This window comes from Telmatherina bonti (assembly GCF_933228915.1).
Source record: "Telmatherina bonti genome assembly, chromosome: 21".
Lineage (NCBI taxonomy): Eukaryota > Metazoa > Chordata > Actinopteri > Atheriniformes > Telmatherinidae > Telmatherina > Telmatherina bonti.
This window is the reverse complement of record NC_136630.1, coordinates 21,363,609-21,386,775: the sequence shown is the minus strand read 5'-3', so window position 1 is coordinate 21,386,775 and position 23,167 is coordinate 21,363,609. Positions and strand designations below refer to the sequence as shown.

The window sequence follows — 23,167 nt, the reverse complement described above, 5'->3', positions numbered from 1 at the left end:
TTCAAACACATTCTGCATTTTTCTAATCTCACACCAGCATCTGCAACAGCTCATGCAGTACACACTGATGCAACAAAGTTGTACATTTACAATATTGTCAAGCTTTGCCATGTTTAGGGTTTTGCAGGCACAAGTTAGTTCAGATTAATGATGAAGAGCAAAAAATGGCCTAAATATTATTAAAATACTTGACTGCCGTCATCATTGCTGGATTCCAAGTTCTCTGCAACCATGAATTGAAATATCGGTGTAATAAATTAATGAATGGATGAACAAAAATACCTGAAACATGCTTTCTTGTGGGACTGTGTGACCAGAATTAAACAGTAGTTATGAAATTATATCTGGGCACCAAACATCCAGTCTCACCAGTGCCAAAACTGCACACTGTGGACAATCTGTTGTATTGAACAGCTCAGAGGGGGAAAATAAAACAGCAGTCAGTCTCAACCTTTTTAATATTCATAAAGCAATTCTTAATGTTTCAATAAATCACTTACCATTAAAGGTTAAAAAGTACTTTTTCTTTGTATTTACAGGAATGGATTAATACTAAATGACCAATGAAGTGTACAGATAAATAATATGAAATGTAAAGAAGCTATTTCTGTTTGGGATAATTCCTGATTATAAACATGTGAGGTGTACTTAGAGTCTTGCATAAATTAGACGTGATGTGTGGAAGCTCAATGTTTGTTGGGTGATATCTTATTCCCATCATTTCCCCTGTGTGAGAAAGGAGTAAATCCTTTGCCAGCCTTTCAGCCTGAATGACTGTAATGTGCAGCTTCCTCTGTATGAAAGTTAATGCAACAGAGGTGAAAATGAAAAGAAGATTAGAGAGAAATGAATGAAGTGACACAATTTTATCCCTAATAACCGGGGACTTGCACTGTTTATCTTCTGAGGAGAACTTACTTGTTAATGAGTGACATTTTCTGGTTAGGCAGGTGGTGCAAACTTTCTGAGCCACGACCCCCGAGACAACATATATTAGTGCTTGCAAACCCCCTCCCACCACAATCATTCATTCATTTGCTACACAAACTAGTCTATTTAAGGGTCATGGGGAGCTGAAACCTATCCCAGCAATCATCAGGCAAGAGGCTGGGTACACCCTGGACAGGTCACCAGTCCATCATCGCCTCCACAACCACTGATTGGTTAATAGTATAATAAATCATCTGGGTCATCATACAGCCATTCTCTTAATGTAAAGCTTCCTAAATAAGCATCAATCTACCAAAAATCTACTTTTCTCACTGACAAAATGCCAAATTTGAATTCACTTGCATCTGTTTCTGCATTATTGTGTTAAAACTGACCCAGTCATGTCACCGATTAATGTCTTTACATTGTGTGTTCATTTAAACAGCCGAGATGCAAATCCCAATTTTATTTAATAAATATATGTTGGATGTTTCTACAATCATCTGGCAACCTTCTGAAATTAACTCCCTTTTGTTCAGTACCCCAGTTTAGGACTATGCGCCAAGTGGTTACAAAGGTGGACTTGAGTCTGGAGAACCCAGTTTCGAGTCCCCTGAAGGGCCAATAGAGGTTAACTAGTGTGCGCCCCTCAGCAAAGCCCCTTAACCCACAAATTTGCCCCCAAGTGCTGAAAAAAGGCAGCCCATTGCTCTCTCGTACGTGTAGATGAGTTTAATGCAGCGCCAAATGTCCCAGTCAGGATTAATAAATTAAAAGTGAATCTTATTATTCAGCAGAGCATTTGTACATTACATGTTGGTCAAAATTGGTCATTTGTACTTGCAGAAGTCTGCGTCCTCCTCCAGGCTGAGCTACAGGGCTCCATCCAGGGACATTTATTAACACTGTTTTTGGTCTTGGTTGCTGTTAGAATTCAATAAAGTGACCTTATATGAATGCACAGGGGGACAGTGGAGATGGCTATTGATTGACAGAAGTGTGGCTCATCAGACCATTGGGGAAAGTGACAGAGGCAATTAAGAAGTGGTGGGGGGGGGGGGGGGTGCAGATGCAGGGGATGCTGGGAAAATGATGCTTATCTTGGACTTGGCCCCATATCTAATGGGGTCAACAGGCAGTGAAAACACAAGTCTGTGCTGCAGTCTACTGTTTTTTTGGCTCCAACTTCTCCCTCTCCGTTACGCGCTCTTGCATTTCCTGCTTGTGTGATTTGTTTCCATTACTGGACTCATGGTAATGGAGCATCCTTGAAATCCCAGGCTCCTGTGCTGTGTTTACCTCTTTGAAAACCACTTGTGGAGTAGAAATCTGTCAGTCAACTGTGAGCCCGAGAAGAGGGAAGGACGCATCTCTTCAATTACAGAAATAGAAACCGATATGAGGAGCTATTGGAGAAGATTCGGATTAGCCATCCAATGACTCTTTCATGAGTGATATGGAAGATGGATTAAGGTGGAAAGCAGGTTTTTCGTCGGGGAGGGGGGTGAAGAGGAGGGGAAGACAAAAGAGAAGGTTAGAAGAGAGCAAAGGGGAAGGCAGGAGGTAAACGATAAAGCCGATGGGATGAAAGATTGAAAAAGGTGAGGATGGGAAATGGGGAGAGGTGGGAGGGAAGAAGAAGTATTTGAGAGGAAATGAAGGGGACAAGGCAGGAAAGGGGAGGGGGGGCTGGAGGAGGAGGCAAGGGAGAAAAGCGAGCCCAGACATTAAAGGTTAGGAGAGCAAACAGAAGGGTGGATGATGGTCTAGAGGGAGTGGTGAAAGGAAGATGAAGGCTATTTGAGATATAAAAGAGCAAAGATGAAGAAGCTGGTTGAAAAGGAGCTGGAAAGGAAAAAAGGGGAAGAATATTGGCAGCTTTTAATTTTGCCTCTAAACTGCTGCCTGCACTAATTTTAATCTTCAAAGGAAGAGCCATGTAAAGAGTTAAACGTGTAATAATCCTGTCTTTGTAGATGACCTCCGCTGATGGCGTGGCACATTTTGTTCCATTAACTTGAAATAATAGATGCTTTGAGGGATTTAATTTTGGAGAACATAACACTGCTTTTCAGATTGATTTAATGGCCAAAAGGCAGTCGCTACGTTTTTTTTCCGCTCTGTACATCACTAATAGACAACTTTCCCCAGTTTGGGCAGACCACAGCACATGAAATAGCCTGAGGAACACCACGTTTCTGTGTTGCATCTTGGCTGTTTTTGGCAGTTTGTCACCGTCTTTAAGGAAACTCCGTATTTCTTTGAAAGAGAATTATTTTCTTTTTCACATCCTCATTTAGGTATGTACAAAGCAGCGGCCTCAGGCAGACGTCACCATGAGGCACGGTACGAGGTGAAAAGTAATCAGGATAAACAACCCCAATTCCAAGAACAGGGCAATGTGCAAGATTCAGCTTAGGAACAAAATGATTTACGAATCTTATAAACTCATATTTTATTCCCAGTAGAAAATAAATATATCTGATACTGAAACTGGGAGATTTTATTAGTTTGTGCCAAAAATTGGATCATTTAAATTTGATGTCAGCAATACTAGAAAAGATTGTTATGGTTCTACATTCACTTTATACAGTACCAGTCAAAAGTTTGGACACATTTTCTCATTGAATTTAATTGGAAAGTCTCAAGGGAGCAGTGGGGAAGTGGAAGGTGTGGACCCAAATGCAGAGATGAGGGAACTGGGATGCAGGTTGAAGATGGCTTTAATCTTAACCAAGGCAAACAGGGAACAAATGACAAGGTACAACAAAATGATCCAGCAACCAAGAACTAAAACTGAGGGGTATAAATACACTGGGGAACCAAACAAGAAACAGGTGTACAGAATGAACTGAAACAAGACCAGGTGAACTCAATAAACAGGAAATCAATAAAGCTAAACAACAAACAAAGTGAACAAAACAGGAAAAACTACAAAATAAAACAGGAAACCTGAACCAAGGAAAAACACAAACCACAACATCATGACAGAAAGTGTGTCCAAACTTTTGACTGCTAGTGTATGTAAACACTATTAGATTCTTAATGAATCCACTGTGTCTTGGCTATATGGTGTTGATTTCATGTTTATATCAATTTTATTCTTGTCCATCAAAAGAAGAGAACTAAGGAAAAAAAGCTGTAACTGTCCTTTTATAATGTCAGATGAATTAATATTCCATAATATGCCTAATTTACACATTAACAGATTTGGCTACCAACGTTCGTTCCTGGTTTCTGCCATGGCAACGGTGCTGCAGTTGGTCAGACACTGCAAACCCTCCTTATCTGTGAGCACGCACTGATAAGGATGGAAAACAGCACTTCTCGTGTGTTTTTAATGTTGTTTTGGGAATAAAATGAGAATTTTTTAAATTATGTAATGCATTAAAAGGTCCAAAATAAACACAGTGACTTGACTTATAGAAAGTTATAAACAAACATTGCATTTGCAAAATCACAAACGGTTGCTGGTGCCATGATTTATCACAACTCATTCACAGTTTAAAACAATCGCAGAATTGTAGAAATTGCAATTGCAATTGCAGAATCAATTGAAAATGGACATTTCACAATGTTACTGTATCAAATCAAACCAAATCAAATCAAATTAAATCACATTTGTTTGTATAAAATATTTGTCAAATTTGGTTGTTTTTTTAAAAAGTGCTAAACAAAAAGGAACAACAATAAAAACATTCATAAATAAGAAAACAGATACAGTAAAAGCAGAATAAATAAATAATAAAACTTTTTAAAAGATTAAGAACATCAAAGACTAAAAAATAAATGAGTTTTCAATTAACCTTGACTATATTTATGAAAGCGGTTCTGAAGCTTTGGAACTATACGGGAAAAACATGACGGTCCTGACTTATTCTTCAAGATGAGAGAACAGAACTTTCGACCCCGTCACGCGCCACCTATCGATGGCTAATTAGGCATCCATCTTGCATCCTACCTGACCTCTTAGCTCTCTCCAGCCAGCAAAAAACGATCTTACGATGACTCTTGTTTTGTCCCTTTCTCTCTTTTAATCTTATATTTTTTTGCTGAATGAACATTGTAGGTTCTTAACAGCTCAGTTCTTTATTTTGCCATGAAGCGAAACTCTGCTGCAGCGTCACGTCGCATCCCGGATGTTAAAGTTGTTTCGTGCGGTTTCTCAGCCTCGGGATGCTGCTGGATAGCAGCAGAAATGCACATGATAGATGTCACAGTGTCAACCATGATTAACACTGTGACATCTGTGACACTGTGATTGACATGAAGTTTTAAGGTCAGAAACGTACGGACTGTGTCTTTAACAGCAGGATTAGTGGATCTGATGATTTTATACAGGCAGAGCAGCTCTACAAGGCTTTGAATACATATAAAATAACTGTAAAACCAGACGTTGGGTTTTATGTTGGAAGGTGTGGAAGCTGCAATGGGAAGTCCAGTCGTGTTAAACAGACATCCACTGATGCAGTTAAGTGTGATTTACTGACCCTTTATCATTTAGCTCTGTTAAATCAGAAGTTGGACCACCTCCTACTCTGCAAAAACTCCGCCTTAAAAAACAAGAAAAAAAATATACAAAAATTAGGTAAATGTTGCTCAAAATAAGATAAATTATCTGCCAACAGAACAAGAAAATTTGGCTTGTCAAGACTTCCCAAAACAAGTAAAAATACTTTTAAAACAGGAGGAATTCTCTGGCATAAAAACAAAAAATTATCTTACCTTTAAAAAAAAAAAAAAAAACATATGTGTACTCAGTTTAAGATGTTTATTCATACTTAGATTTCAGTTTTTGCAGAGTAGGTTGTGGAAGATCAACAAGTCCCCTGGTGACGCGTGAAACGAAAATCACGCCAATAGAAATGAACGGTGAGGTAACTGCCAGCAAGGATGGAGGATTTCTCCCTGCTTGCACGGACGCTGCGTCTTTTGCCATTAAGGCAGGAGTTGTTACCTGATTGGTGGGAAAATGTGATTAGGATTTCCCGTTCCACCACATCCCAGAGCTGCTCAACTGGATTGAGATAAATGGATGAGTGGATCCATGCTGTCATGTTTCCACCAAGTTCTGAGCCTATCATCTGAATGTTGCAGCTGAAATGAGACACGACAACGGTTTCCATCTTCTGTTGTCCAGTTTTGGTGAGTCTGCGAATCAGTAGCCTCAGTGTCCTGGTCCTCGCTGACAGAAGGGACACCCAGTGTGCTCATCTGCGTTTGTTGCCCATTTGCTTCAAAGGCTTGACGTGTTTCACTTTCTGAGATGGTACTCTGGATGCAGCGGTTGTAAGGAGTGGCTATGTGAGGACTGTTGGGTTTATCAGAAGTCTTTCTCTAACAGAGAAAGACCTCTTCGTATTTCTTTATTATTTCTGTTTTGTTTTTTTTATAATGACCCCATTAACTTGGGAAAGCAAACATGTTATCATGAGATAATGACATCAATTATTTATTTATCTCCTGTTATCGCAAGATAATGAGATGGTGAACTCATTATGTCAAGATAATGAAGTTAAAAAATGATTGCTGCACTCAAATTTTCTGAATTTTTACTTCTTAAAACAAATTCTGAACAAAGCTAAAAAAAAAAAAAGAAAAAAAAAAACTTGTTTGAAAGTCTGGATTCAGGTGCAGGAGGGTCTGGCAGTAATTTTCTGTTTAACACCCCGGTTTACTGAACTCGTGTTAATCACATTTTTAGACATCTGGAAGAAAAGAACCAGTTGAGGAAATCTTGAAACCTTTCTGTTACAGTGCAACAATACTCATGTTCCTAATTTCGAAATATTCTAAACCTGTCTCATCTGTTTTTCCGACACACAGAGATTTGAGTTATTTGCAAAACTGCTTCCTGCAGTCCCCACGGCATGTGTGGCATCCATCTGTTGGCTTTATGTGTGCTGAGATAAAAGTAAGTGGGAGGAAATCACAATGAGGTTTTCTAGTTGGAGGAACAGTCAGGTTGTGACTTGTGGACTCTCCTGATCGACCAAAACTCCTGTCAGTGCAGAGATTGGCACGCCGGCCTCTCCTGTGTGGAATATCAGTGTAAAATATTGAGTCGATAAAGAATATTTTGTTCTCTGATCCTTACAGACTAACATCAACATATAGCTGTTGGTATTTTGAAGTGAGCATTTTTTTCTCCAATTAATCACAGCAGAAACCGTCTGTCTGACAGCTTGATTGGTCTGTTTGTCTTTCAATTATAAAATTACATTTAAAGATGACAAAAGGACTTAAGATGCAGAGTTTCTGCTTTTGAGTAAGCATCTTTCTAGGTGAAAAATGAGGAGTCTATACGGCGCTGCTTTGTCATGTGTTTGCCTGGTTGTTGGCAGCAACGTTAACGGCTACCATAATTAAACAACTTCTCTCTGCTTTTAGGAAAGAAAACCAGCATTCACCATGAGCAAGCGTGGATATTTCTCATTTCATGTTTGGGGATGAGTCAGGACCAACCACAAGAGGAGTGCTGCATCATTGAGAATTCACAGGGAGTCCAAAGAAATCAGGTTGCCATCAGAATCAATTTCCTTCTCTGTCATTGGACTTACAGAGAAGTTGTTTTGTTTTTTTTCTAAAGGCAGGTCCTTTTTCTAATAAGTAGCACAGATGCATCAAATTGCATCTTGTAACTGTTTGTACACAGACCTATTTGGAGAAAATAAGCAGTATAGTGGCTTAAATTCGGAATCAATTGAGGGCAGGGTACCCGACAGGCAGAAACAAGCTTACACACACGCTAAAATAATTCCCGTCTGTCTCACAGGTACGCAGGTCATGAAATACTGATGCTGCTGCTAAATAACACATAACAAATGTGAAGAAAATTCAAATCAGTTGCACCAGCAGTTCGCTCATTGATATTCCCGGCATGTATCCGAGCAGCCAAAAAAGCTCAATGAGCGCTTTCTGTCTTACAGCATGTCCAGTTTTGTAGTGCAATCAATAACACTTGTCAAATCAGCCCGCCTGACTGAAGCAGTCGAGTCACATTCCACCGTCAGACCTCCAGACGGAGTATCTGCTACCGCTTGTGTCAGGTCACAAAACTTTAAGAGAAGTGTACCCCAGAAAAAGAAAGAAAAGTCATCAATAAAGCTCAAAATTCAAGGCTGGAATTTTGCACTTTTGAGCTGTGATCAAAACATTATACCTTCCTATCTCCAACTCCTCTCTTTCTTATTAAAATGGAAATTTTCCTGCATGAATGGCAAAACTCTGACGCGCACTCACCTACAGCCTTCAGGGAGGCGTACTTGTTGAGATCCTTGTTTTGCTGCTGTTGCTGCTGCTGCTGCTGTTCGTAGACGTGCGCCAGCTGGCTGAGGGCAGGGTAAGGGTGCTGCTGGCCAATGTTTGAGCCCACTCCCACATTGTTGTTTATCTGGCCACCCTCTATGGACAAGGACACAGAACAGGACAAGGTTACAAACACGATCAAAGCTTTAATATTTTTTGGGCCAATGAGCAGCTCCAAATGGACATGCGTTGGTAGAATGGTTTGCTAAAGGGCAGCTTGACAGGAACAACCCTCATTGATGGTTTCCAGCATTCACTGGTTTTGTTTTTTATACTGTACGGTGTGCTGCTTCATGATATCTGGCCATGCTCCACTGTTCTCATGAGCATCAACCGATGGACTCCTGCCATCCTTCTCCAGCTGCATCCTAATGTATGTCCTGCTGTCTAACACACATTTGGCAACTATCCAGTGTGTATCTCGGTGCACGCTGATAAGTTGCATCTGCTGCCTATTACATGAGATTTTACCAGTAATTTCTGCCACGCATGTCAGAAGCCTTCCATCTATTTCAGTATATCAGCTGCAAGAATGAAGTTATTTCTTTACATGACTTCATTTCCTTTTTAATGCACTTTTTAGGTCACGCAGAATTTGATTTGTAATAATCTGAGTGTGCTTCCGCTTTTTGTCTTGAGGCTTGAAAAACGTCCATTAAGTCTGAATGACTGGTTCAAATGAAGATAACAAAATTTCTTTCACCCATCATGGGGGCCGACTTCAAACGGAACAAAACCATAAAGAGACGTTTCTTTACATTGTTTATGATGAACACAATTTTCCCCCTTTAATGCTTTTTTTAATATTTCAGTCGTGGAAAAATGATTAGACCTCCCTTTTTTTTTTCCAAACAAGTTTATCTTTAGTTGTAGCAGGTTTCAAAATGAACATGAAACTTAAAGGGGTGCTATGATGGTATTTGGAGTTTTCTGAGCTTTCTACAGTGTTACAGTGTTGAATCCTCATCAGACATGTGAACGGCACTGTTTTTTATCACCTAAACACATGTTTGAGTTTGAGTTTGAGTTCCAGCACTCTCTCCATTTGGTTTCCATGGCGTCGTTTCAGAGAGTTTTTTCTACTTGGAAATCCTTGTGACATCCCGGGGGATAAGGTTCGGTGATTGGTTACCTTCTACTGGTTAACAAGGGCATGTACAAATACATCAGGCGGGTGGAAAATGTCGGATAAAGTTATTTCCAACGATGGCTGGTGAGTTTACCAAAGAGAGACATCCTGCTGCATTCGTTGCTGTGGGTTGCTGTTTTCCACTTCGTTTTCAGGGCCTGATTCAGGTTCCAGCATGTAGGGCTGTATGCTATGTGTTGACATTGTATTTTGTTTTTTTATTGAGTTCAGATTAGCCTAATCCTTCTGTTTATGAGATGTTACAATGACGGCGAAAGCAGTTGTGGTGCGCGCTCCCGATGTAGTGCAGTGACAGCTGACCAATCAGTGGCAACTTATATCTGGTGGGAGGCGGGGCTTAATGCGGAAGAGTCTCAATCCACTCGTTTTGCCCGCAGGCTGATCTGACAGCCTACGGAGAGGGTCGGTCTGAAGTAAATAAAGCCATTTGTGACAATAACTTGATCAATCCCAGCCCTTCTGGTCTCAGAAATAAAAATAAATTAGCCTGAAATGCACATAATAGTTCCACTTTAAAGGGACTATCCTTGATATGGAAAATGAGTCATCTGAACTGGTATTTCAACCTCATATAAAAGTATTTTTTGAGGAATCTTAAGAGTGGATGAATAAAACGAGGTTGCAGTCAAAACACCGGGTTTTATTTGTCCACTCATACAAAAAATAGTTGTAATATCGCGTTAATTTCCAAAAATCTAGATAAAATCTTAAATAAATCACCAATCTCTCCAACCTTTGTACATAGTGTTATTGGCCTTGTCAAAAGTGGTAAAGGACTTGTCTTTGGGTATGTCTTCATGTTTTCCTGTGTGATGATGAGATGATAATACAACTTCATCATAAGTTCCTGAAAGTGCTCCAGGAAAACTAAAACAAACCCAATGAGTTGCATTTAAGCGCTGCTGAAACTCTGTCAGGCCGTCTATGTACTTTGATAAATTAAAAACTGATGAGCAGCATAATCACTGACACTTGTCCACCCTTCGCTGTAAAATCCCGAATACTCCCAGACACCTGTTGCGCTATCAGGACAGCTTTTCTCTACATCTGTCTCCATTTTTATCACATATTTCTTTTATCAAGTGACATCCAGGTTATACATTTAAAAGGTCACACTAAGAAAAAAGCAAAAGAGATCAGAATTTATTTCTGTTTCTTTGGACAATGACCAATTTTCTAACAAAAAATTACAAAAATGGTTAATAATATAGATGGTAAATAGAAATCAGATAATACAAGCTTACTTTTGGCACTACATATACCTAAACTAAGTGACAAAGATGGTTGGAGTAGTTTCGATATCTTACAAATTGTCACAACTCATTGTAGTCGCTGAAAAAATTCCCTCTGCTAAACAGCAGAGCGAGCTGTGTTAGCTTAAACCAATATATGAAAAATAGGTTTTAAAGGTCTGTTGCATTTGTCTGTATGGTCTGAAACATCTACTGACTATGATTTTATAAATTCAAATGGATAATGGACATTTTCAGATGATCGTACAGAAGTTTGACCTTTTAAAGGAAATGTAACGGCCCTCGGATCTGGCACGCACTGCCGTCAAAGCTGTTTCAGATCCCTATTTCTCACTTTTAGCTCATTTAGTTCAACTTTGTATCCGTTTCTGCCTCTTATGAACAGTTTCCGTTAAGACATTTACTAATGCCATTAAGGCCATCGGTGAACAAGTGATGGAGAAATATTTCCACGAGTCTTAGTGCGGAGTTTCTAGAGAAAAGCTTGCTGTCAAACCAAAGAAATGCTTCCAACCAATGAGATGAACTTAAACATCGGAGCCAATTATAATTATAAATCAATGAAGCATGAAGTGAAGCACGGATGACCTTCGAAGCTTTTGATGTGTCACACGGCAGCAGTTTTTTCTAACAAGCTCCGACTCACAGCCTGAGGAAGAATGACAAAAGCCCTGAAGAGTCAGAATCATTTGTTTACTATGAAACACCATTACGTTAAATGACACCTCCTTACTGTAAATAATCTACTAAATCTGATCTATTTTACAGTCTGATCAATGGGATGAAACCAATCTTTACACTGGTCTTCACCCTGTTTTAGAGAGAAATTCAGTCTGAAACCCTGTTTTGTACTCAGTGAGTTCAATTAATTGTTTTCCAAATTATTTTTATGCTTCTTGATGCTTCTGTCAAACAGCAACAACAGAAAGTCACATGAGACAAACCAGATAAGACAACTGAAGACATGCACATGACCCGATCTCTCTGCTTCTTCCTCAGCAGAGGCGAGTCCACCTTACAGCTGCTTCCATACATCAATGCAAAGAAAAGATGTGGAAACAAAAACAGTAAATATGATTCAGTCCAATGCCAAACAAGAGAATTTTTCTCTGCAGAGTTTCCCACGAAAAAGCTCGAGCTCCAGGAAGCTGAGCAGGTGAGAGCGCTGCTTCTTCGCACAAACATCTATTTGCAAATGCAATATGCGAGTGCTTCACCCGAAACAGTCAGGAGCCACTATGTCAGCTACTTTACATCATCCTTTCAATGTTCACACAAAAAGTTGCCTATAAACTACTCCTTTTTCTTTTCCCTTTGTTTCTTTTAATCAGAATGTAACATGTCATATTAATTGCTCCATTGTGGTTTTATAATTGGGTTATTAAGGCTTCCTCTCATTTAAATATGGTTTTAAAAGATGTGCACAGGGTTAAGCAAAGGGGAAAAATGCTTCAGCTGAGCTGATTTTACGGCACAGCTGAATGATAAAAATATAATGTGCGACTTGTTCCCTTGCTGTGCAGAGTCTGACAGATAATTGCAAATTCCTGTTACTGAAGGTGAAGGTGTCCATGCTAAGTGAATGTGTTCTGTTAGAAGCCCTAACACGGCTACTTGATAATTTGAAAAGGAGGAACGAGAGACAGGGAGGGAGGCTGAGGAGCAACAGGGAGACGGGAGAGGCATAAATGCAAGGGGAAGGAGGGAAATGCTACAAAGATGGACGACAGAGACACAAACGCAAGGTGAGAAACACAAAATTAGCTTGAGAAAAGCGGACACAGGACAGAAAGGGAGTCCTGTGTCCGCTCCTCCCTAACACTGCTCAGACAGGTTGCCGTTTGTGTGTTCACAGAAACACAGAAGTTGTGTAGCCACAGCTGAATGATATTGATTTCCTGAACCAAATTCTCTGTTTTAGCTCAGTGGGGCATTAATGAGCTGTGAGGTGCAGTCAAGGGTGTTGTAAACCTGCACAACTCATCTGGCAAGGCAAATCGAGTTGCGTTGGCACCAATTAAACACTCACTGCTGACTGACAATGTAAATAGAGAGTGGAAACAATTAAAAGGAGCATCAAAGTGACAGACAGTGGGAGGCTAAAAACAACGAAAAAAGATGTGAAATTCTTGGAATTTGTATAAATGGTATTACATTTGATCTTGGCCATGTGTTGGTCCAGTTATCGGCTGCTAGCCTGTCCACAGATGAATGGATGTTTGGCTAAGCATTGATTCGGAAGTGCTGGCACACTGAAAGCTGTTTTATTTTGTAAATTCAGAGAAGAACCAAAGCAAAGAAACAAGCATGGATGGCAGGGACAAGGTAAGGAGCTAATGGCATTGAGTCATTAGAATGCTGAAGCCATCGCTCACATGAATTTAATAGGAATTCACTCTGGTCATGATACCAGCCAGTACGCTGCTTTATTTTTCACAGGAGGCATAAAAACGGCTGACATGAGGTCGCCAGTTTTCTCATTTCATAATGGGTTTTGTGTGGTTGAGGACATTTGTAAAATTCAATAGCACGTCAAAGCACGGGTGCACCTTTAAAATTTGGGCCCTGTGCCACAAAGTGACTCACAGCAAGCCCACAGACATAAAAAATATAAAAAGGGGACATAAAAACAAACTCAAACCCACTGATTTTTACTTTATACCATATGTTGCTGAACAATCAAGTAAAACAAAGTTTGAGAGTATTATGCTTTATAAAGGAAATTTCTTTTTGGGCTAAGATACAACAAAAGGCTCCATATTTTTGGGATTTCTCTCATGTGTATGAGAGTCAGAAAAGAAGATGCGTAGCGTGTGTCATGTCAAGCTGTATGGAAAATATTTAGTGACAGATAACTAGCTTGATTCTGACTAAAAGTCATCGCACTTATTCACTCCTAATGATCTGGCAGCAGCTATTACCATATTTGGTATAAATAATTCAAATATACAGAAGGAACTGAGCTGGCCTGAATTATATTATCCAAGTCCCTGACAAAACATGCCATGTTGAGCATGTGTGATGTTGTCAGAGTGAAGGGAATTTGAGAACACACAGATTGAGATATTAGGCTTATTAACTTAAGCCTCATTTACATAAGTCTATGTAAATAAGGCTTAAGGTAAATCTACACTTTGGTGTGGAGCTTTGCAGACCGTCTGATGGAGTTTTTCCAAGTCGTGTGGGCATTAGGATGTCAGAGTTTGTTAATTGGCTAATTCAGTCCCTTTCCAATACTCATGATGGCTTCATGTGAGATAACAAAGTGTCATGTTGGTGCCTTTTTATATAAAGGCAGGCTCGGCTCAGAAAATGTTTGCTCAAACAGGACTCTAATATTGATTTCTTGTCTGACAGTCCTCAGATTAATACTGCCAGTCATGCCCCTGTTATCTACTTAGAAAGTGTTTTTGTGGATGTTAAAAGTGGCTAACCTGGTATTAGATTAAAAAAAAATCTACACATGATTTTTACAATGTAATAATGTTTAAACCATAAACTAGAAACTCTTACTGTGGACCAATAACACTGGAGACTTTATTGAACCAGTATACTTGTACAAAGTTGTCCCACAAAATGTCATAATTGTCCCACCTGTTTAACACTGGCGTTAGCATGTTTTTTTTGGCATTGAACTCAGTGACACAAACTGATGCCATCGTTCTTCAGTATAGTCGGTAAGTAACTGTACATTAATGACAGGCATATCTGAAAAGAAAGTCCTTTTGGCAATGTTAACACCACCCCTTAGCTAAGTCTGGCTTTGCCATGTTGACCAACCAGAGGTTAGCATGTTGTCTGAGGTTAAACCATCTGGCCATTCAAGACCAAACCCCCATCCAGTCCTCCAGTCCTTGAAAATCTTCATAATTTAATGAATGTCTAAAGAAGTTGGATTATTTGCCCATAAAAGTGCTTTAAGTGTTTTTCATTTATCCATTCATGTTCATACATGTTTTCTTTTGTCTGGGCCAGGGGGGTCACCATCTCCGGTGTGTATCCTACATACATAGAGCTGCAACATACCTGACCCATTTCCATGGCTCATTTACAGGCAGGTGCAGAAGACGACACCAAGTTGTAAAGGAACCTTTTTATTTGATTCAAGTTGCATCAGAGAAACACAACATCCTGCAAGATGGTTGAAGACCGGAGTTGGTGACCTCTGGTCTAGGTCATGTTCAGTTTGACATGTGGTGAAGACGACCACTCCAACAACTGACCCCTACCGTAAACCAGACTGTATGAAGGTATTTTCTTTGAAGTAGAACATCAAGCTACACCCGGTGTGTATCCAGTCAGCCACACCGATGCATACTCTCCTCACACTCATCTATGGCACATATTTTTTCATGGAACAGTGTGTAATGTTTGTGTTGAAACGATAAAAGGAACATTGAAAAGAGTGTGCTAGCTCCAGTATTGCTTGTAAAAACCACTCTAGTGTCTCCACTTTTGAATCAGCCCCTTTCAGTGACAAATCAAGTTTGTGAAGGACCATCTTCAAAAGCACTTCATGAAGTGCTCAAGTCAGGACAGTAATTCATACAAGAAAAGGTAAAATAGCATTTGTTATGTAGTTCCACTGGACACAATGTTTATTTTGGTAGGAATGTCTTCTATAGTTCACATTACATTGTAAATGTAGTATAAAACATACACTGCCAGTTTCCTCTTAACTGGCATCCTTGGTAAGTTCATTGCAACTTAAGAAAAGTGTGTGAATCACAGCGTCCTCCTGCTTTCATTTCAGCCTCTGTTTTAATACTGCATCAAGTCTGTTTTCTGTTTGCTTGCAAAAGACCATTAACGTTTCAGGTTTATGGAAGTGCTTGAATAAATTCATTTAAAACTTTAGCCTCATTGCCTGATGCAATCTGGAGAAAATGTAGAAAGAAAAAAACTATCATTCAAAAGTACTATTTTACAAAACAACTCTAGATGTGAATGCAAAAAGTTTATATGTGGGACTTTTTTTTAAAGGTCATACATACATACATGATACATACATATAAACATATAGACATTCATACATACATACATACATACATACATACATACAGACAGACATACATACATATAAACATATAGACATTCATACATACATACAGACAGACAAACAGACATACATACATACATACATACATACAGACAGACAGACAGACAGACAGACAGACAGACATACATATAAACATATAGACATTCATACATACCTACAGACAGACATACATACATACATACATACATATAAACATATAGACATTCATACATACATACAGACAGACAGACAGACAGACAGACAGACATACATATAAACATATAGACATTCATACATACCTACAGACAGACATACAGACAGACATATAGACATTCATACATACATACAGACAGACATATAGACATTCATACATACATACATATAAACATATAGACATACATACATACAGACAGACAGACAGACAGACAGACAGACATACATATAAACATATAGACATTCATACATACCTACAGACAGACATACAGACAGACATATAGACATTCATACATACATACAGACAGACATATAGACATTCATACATACATACATATAAACATATAGACATACATACATACATACAGACAGACAGACATATAGAAATATAGACATACATATATGCATACATACACACATATAGACAGACAGACATACAGACATATAGAAATACAGACGTACAGACATTCAGACATACAGACATACATACATGCACATACATACAGACATATAGAAATACAGAAATACAGACATATAGAGATACAGACATACAGACATATAGAAATACAGACATACAGACATATGGAGATACAGACATACAGACATATAGAAATACAGACATACAGACAGACATATATTCAAAGCCACTGATTGGCTTAGAATGAAAACAAATAGGAGAACCAGATGACATCATCACACTGTGAACACATTCAGCTGGATTGCTGACAGCTGTCAGTGGGTTGTCTGACAGGATGATGAAAGTGATGCATTGTGGGAGCCTCTCTGTAAGTCACAGTGCCTCACTGAGCTGAACCACAGAGAAACAAATTTTCATGACCTCAGAGGTTCAAATAACCATCTTTTCCCTCTTCTGCTCAGATATCTCCATAAACAGCAACATTTTAAAGAAATTAAAATCAGTTGCATCATGTTTCAATTAAACATATATGCAAAAAATTCAATTTGACAACAGTGTACAAAAACAAACATAAAAGATTTTCACCTAAGTCTAATATGTGGCAAAGAGGAAACCACAGTATGTTGGACCTTTCCAAAATGACTACTTATGTTAGGCCCTAACATATCGATTGCTGTGACACACTAGTGTGCCATGGGAAATTATCTTATTCGAGATACTTTGACAAGAACTTCACATTGTTAATATAGGCTACAGAGTTTAATTATAAATTAATTTCTCAACATTTTTGGCTTGCTGTGTGCCCTGTGATCTTTTCAATAAAAATAGATGTACCTTTGCTCAGAGAAGGCTGAAAAACACTGAGTTAGGGACGAGTGCAAATTACTGAAAGTGCTGTTTTTCAAGATTTAAGTTGCTGAACAAAAAAAAATCAACATCATATGTGGAAATATTTTTACCTTTGATTAAACTAATTACGAAGCACAATATTGGAAAAAAAAAAAAAAACAAAGCTACTGATGTATTTGTAAACACAATACTTTGGAGATTCACAAATTTACTACTGCTGCCTCGCTCCAGGAAGAAATACGATGCACAAGGTGCAACTCTTAAGGCCACGTCCACCAAAGTTAACAAACCACATAAAAAACACATTTTGGCAGCCTGAATATGCACCTTTGTTTTACTGGATCCAAAAGTTAATAAATCTGACTATGTTGTTATATGTTTTTTCTTTGTTTACAACTTAAACACACTTGAATAATGATGCCATAACCAGACACCCCCCCCCCCCCTCCCCCCCTTAAACCTGCATGCCCAAATCCTCCTAACAGCTACAACAATGGTGAATTACAGAGTTATCCTGCGCCTCAGAAGCTGCAGAAGCTGCAGAGCGTGATGTCTTTAACAACAACAATCAGCAACAAGTGGACATTCCTTCATGTACGTGTTTACATCACACAGATTCATAGCACCATGATTTTTTCTTTGTTTTTTATGTATTTCTGTGGCTTACACTCTTGCAATATAAACCACTCTTTTCATTGGTTTTGTGCAGACACTTGAACTCATTCTGTCTTTGTGGAAAATGTTTTAAGAACATAATCCATTCTCCGTCTCTGTGGATGTTACGCAAACCTAAACAAAACTTTCCCAAGTTACGTGGAATCTGTCTTCATGTGTTCAGTAAAAAAAAAAAAAAAAAGGAATAAAGCACAACTGTAAGGCATGGTGGAGGGAGCATTATGTTTCAGAGCTGTTTTGGTCACAACTCTAAATGCTTTTTTATTCAGAAATACCTTTACAGAATCAGGTCGAGACACAGCTACGAGTCAAAACTTTGGCGTTGTTAGACAATAAAAAAGACCTCCATAGGATAATGTTTGAATGTCTTGTTGGAAGAAATGTTTCAGGCTTTGTTATTGTAGAAGTCACAAAAAAAGCTATGGCAAATATCGAATCAAACGTTTTCCTGTAATTGACTTTAATTGTGACCAAAACGGACATTATATTTATTGAATTTGTAATGAAAATGAACCAATTGTATTCCACAATGAGCCCTGTGATGAACCGGCATCTTTTCCAGGATGTACCCTGCCTCTCACCCAATGATTACTGGGACAGGCTCCAGCTTCCCAGCGACCCCTTCGGTCTAAGCGGTTAAGAAAATGAATCAATATTCTACAATGAAGACAACATTTCAACTAAAAAACATTTTTATGGACAGAAGCAAAAATAAAGTAACATAAAGGGGTCTGGTGGGGGAATTTTTTTTTTTTTTTTTTTATTAGTTTAACCATGTCAGTGAATCTGAGTCTTCACCAGCAATGTCTTGGATACAGGGGATACCCGGGACACAACTGGGAGCACAAACATAAGATTGTGTTTATAGATGATGTCCAGAAGACACAGTGTGCTACTCTGAAAATGAACTGAAGTAAGTCTCTGTGGAAAACTTTAATAACTAAATAAGATGGCCTTTGGCAAACTTTGATATTGCAGAAATCATTTTAATATCTGTTGGTGTGTGCAAAGTGAATTAATGGACAAGACTGTGAACATGTGCATTTCATACTGCAGGTGTGGTTGCTCTCATTACAGTCTGTTGTAATATTGCCAAGATTCAGTACATGCAGAATAATATCTCAATCCAATTTTCAGTGTTGAACACAACAACAGGTTTCAAGCATAATCTCAAATTCCTCACTGATTTGATTCATACACAGAAAGTTTAAAAGTAAGGTCTTCTTAGATATAAAACTGCAGGAGTTTAGAAGGTCTGCATTTGGGACTTTTCCAGTTCTCAGATTAGATGGACCAGGCATAGACGTCTTAACATTGTAAAAAGGTTGCTTAAATTATTTCTTCTTCTTTTTTTTTTTAACAAAACTGCAGTTACACACTGCTGTTTAGTCCTGAAACATCATTCAGTTCATTTATATGAACATTTACAAAAGATCATGAATTATTTCACAGATAGATTTCTATTCATCCTTTATTTTCTATACATCTGAGTCCATTTCAGGGTTGTGGGAAGCTGGAGCATATCCAGAGCAATTAGCAGGCAAGAGGCAGAGTACACCCTGGACAGGTTGCCAGTCCATCTCAGATAGATTTCTAATAAAACTAGAAATGGGGGGGAAAAACTCTTTGTGGCGTTTGTTTGAATGCTTCTTAAAACACTATTGTTGACTGTGAATGTAATCCTGTATGAGGATGAACAGTAATCCTGCAAAAATGGCAAAAAAGAGAAAAGTACATCAGGATTACCCCTTGAAGTTTAAATGAGGCTAAGCAGCTTGTAGATACCAGTGGGACCAAAATCTGGTCTTAATGCAGCATAATAAAACTTTATTTATGGGGGCATGTTTAGAATTAGAGACTTATCCATAAAGGGGTGGGGTAGGTTTAGGGTTATGATTAGTATGTGATAATATAATATAATGTATGGAAATTAGTACCCCGATATGAAAGTCTCTGCAAGATTTTCTGTGTGCAAAATCTGGAGACATTTACTTCCTCAAACATCTTCAAAGGCTGTGTGGAGTTAAAGGTACAGTATATCATCTAGTCTAAATACACATTTTTGTTGTTGTGTTTATATTATCTGCATAGAAAAATAAACATGAAACTCAAACAATCCAAATTCTCCTACAAAACCTAAAAAAAAAGACCATCCAGTCATTGCTTTAAAGCCTAATGAAATAGCTGGACATCCTCTTACTGCCCACCTGTACCGCTCTCTGTGCACCTGAGTGTACAGAGCACTGCAGGATGCACTGTGAGAGCAGCAAGCTAACGTGAAACAAAGAGCAGCCATATGCTTCAACTCCTCTTGAATCATCAACATCAAGCACAACATTCTACAGACGGCAAGAAAAAAAAGACATATTACATAAGACAACAACTATAAAACCTTTTGGACATAGAAAATGTTCAAATCAGAGTTAATGATAGCTTGTTTTACAACTTAAAGGGCCCAAGTACTGGCACTAATATCAATGTTTTTCTGCTGGGACAGGTAATGTTTTGGTTTTATGGGGAATAGTTGTTGTCTTGACAAACTAATCAGCTAGCACTGCTAATGTAGCTATATCATTAGCCAGTGACTGCAGTTACCACTGCCTTTGGTGTGAGCCAAAGGCTAGTGTTAGCTATAGCTTAAAACAAAGAGACGTCTCAGACTGGTGGGTGTGAGTAGAAGGCAAGTGGTGTGAAAGTGCACTTCACCACACAACCTGGCTTTCTTGCTGCTCTTCCAGCATACTAAGGCAATGCAGTCACACAATTTAAAGGTGTTGCTTGGGAAAGGACCTCTGAGGGCAGGAAGTTTGCATTGTTTCCAAACCTAGCTTCCTCTCAGATTTAGAATAACATGAACAATGTCACTATCTCAGCATGATTCCACTGGTATGGTTCAACTTTAGTCTTTGACGTATGAGCAAACAAGGCCGGAGTTCCAGTTGGTGCCACTCAATGCACGTTAAGATGCAATGGCTCTTACAGGATGCACTAGCTGAACATCTTTCTTTTTATTTCAAAAACCCACCCAGGTTGGGTTCTTGTTATGGTTTCAAACCAAAGGTTTAGTTAAAAACAGGTGTTTCTGTCATGCTCTGCTTTCCTGGCTTCCCCTGCGCTCACGGGGCTTATCCTCCCTCTCCAACTGCAGTCGCATCTGATCACAAGATTAACACACACCTGTCTTCTATCATCAACAACCCTATAAAGCCAGCTCGCACCTCCAAAGCAGTCACCAGTATGTCGTCAATCTCCTTTTCCTGATTCTGATCATTTTTGGGGAACAAAATCTTTTGTTCATTTGAACCTTTTCGCACCATGAGTCCCTCCTTAAAAACCCATGACCGTTTCTAAACACCAGGACACCTGCTGAAGCAGGCAGTTTAAAGTTTGTATGTAAAGTGGGGTGCTTTTCTTCAGTCTTCTGTGGCCTAAAACTTACTTGTCTGGAATACCTTTGACTCCAAAGGACATGCACTGCACAACAGCATGAAATAATAGCATTATACTTCATTTGCAAATCCTTGTATGACTTTATAGTCATGATGTGTTTCTTTTTTTATTTATCACCATGTGTTTCTATAAAGAAAATGTAATCTTTGTATGTTTTGTTGACCCAACCACAGCATTCTTGGTGAAAATGTGTGTATGCTTCAGTCTTCTGTTCTGAGTGTTGCTAAAGCTTATTAGAATCATGTGTACGGTAAAGTCTTGGACATCAAGCTCTGCACCAGTCTGCTAATTAAGTCTAATGTGTGTCAGGTGTCTTGCAGCTGGGAAAGTCCGAACACTTGCAGAACTTCGGCCCTCGAGGACCAGAGTTGCCAAACCCTGCTCTAAAACATTAGCTGCTACCTAGCTTGCTGTAAGCTAGCTCATAGCTTGTGGTGCTCAGCTGCCATAATGGTTGAGGAAACATGCAGGAAATCTCGTGTGAGAAATAATTAAACAGTTCAGTCATGATATCTGTTGAGATAATCAAAATAAAATTGAACCTGGTACATTGTATTGACAGGGACATGTTTCATCTTACAACTAGCAGAACGAAACAGTTTTTTTTATGAAGTTTCTCATCAGTCCAGTGTGAGTTTGACAAGATGGCACCAGCTCGCAAGTTTGCTTCAGGCAAATACAAAAGATGTAGATTTTTTTTTATTAATTTCATAGCTCTTTGCTAAAGCCTATTGTTGCAGTCTGTAAATTGGCTTAAAGTTTAATTATTGCTATGACACATCAACAACTGACAGGGCAAACAGTTTTTATACACATAAAGAGCACTACTTGAGGAACTGCAGAGGGAAGCATCTATATTTGGTTTGAAATTGATGCCACTGTTTGAACCTTCACTTGCAAGGAGACATTTACGTGAACTTGCACTGAATGGTGCGTGAATGCAAGGATTACAGAAAGTGTAACTGCACTGATGAGACAGCATGTGGATGATGAGCTTATGACCACCCAGGTAACAGACAGTGCAGTCAGCAGTGCGCTGTGTACAATGCTGGAGAGGTGCAGGCATACAGCACCAAAACACAGCAATTTCAAAGCATCCAGCACGAAGCTTTGAGGCAATCCTCCTGGGGCAGAAGATACCTGGGCTTTATTCATGTGCCAAACAGGAACATACTCCATTCTGCCACACAGTGAAAGTGTGGAAATAGAGTAAAAAAGCACATTCGTTGTGTAATTGTGTGAGTGCAAGGCAAAGCGAGGAAGCAAAGGCATTGAGACAGACAGAAATATCAAGAGAGGCTGAGCACATGTATGCATGTGGGAGTGCTTCTTTCTCCTGCTTGGCTTGCCTCCATTGCCAATGGCTGTACAGTGTAATTTCACTGCTTGTTTGATTCGTCTCTGAAAATTGTAAGCAGCTGACTCATCTATTATTCCCTGTTTTTCCTCACTCTGCAAGTGGATAAACCCCTTCTTTTCCTCAGCTGCAGCAATGCTTTCCTGTCATTACTCATCTCTCTCTTCCTCTCTCTTGTCATGGCAACAGTATTCTCTCATGTAGTATTTGCTCGGCAGCACACGGCGAGTTCACATTGTCCCGCAGTCACCCGCGCCCACATATCAACAGGCAGGCCGGCTGTACTGTACCGAAAAAGTCATTGTTATGCAACCTATGTTATGCTGCCTGCTGCTCTGTCGGTCTGCCCGCTCAAGTCTCTGCGCTGATTCTTCACATGTCTGCTTGCCTGCTCTCAGCTTGTTCTAGGTCACATCCAAACAGCTTTGTCAGGTATTGGGAAAAAAAAAAAAAAAACAGAAAAGGCACCGTTGGTTTACTGAAAGACCTGCTCCTGCTTGTTAAAAAGGCAATTTCATGAGTCATC

General features: G+C 39.2%; 1 protein-coding gene across 1 annotated transcript in view; it reads right to left on the bottom strand.

Annotated features, from left to right (window-relative positions):
• Window positions 1-23,167, bottom strand: part of shisa9a (shisa family member 9a) — a gene marked incomplete at both ends in the record, with an annotated part of 61,656 nt that overhangs the window by 3,337 nt on the left and 35,152 nt on the right. Inside the window, one exon of the mRNA XM_079260521.1 lies at window positions 8,173-8,334. Within this exon, the coding sequence (XP_079116647.1) occupies window positions 8,173-8,334 (162 nt within the window). The remainder of the gene's footprint in view (window positions 1-8,172; window positions 8,335-23,167) is intronic.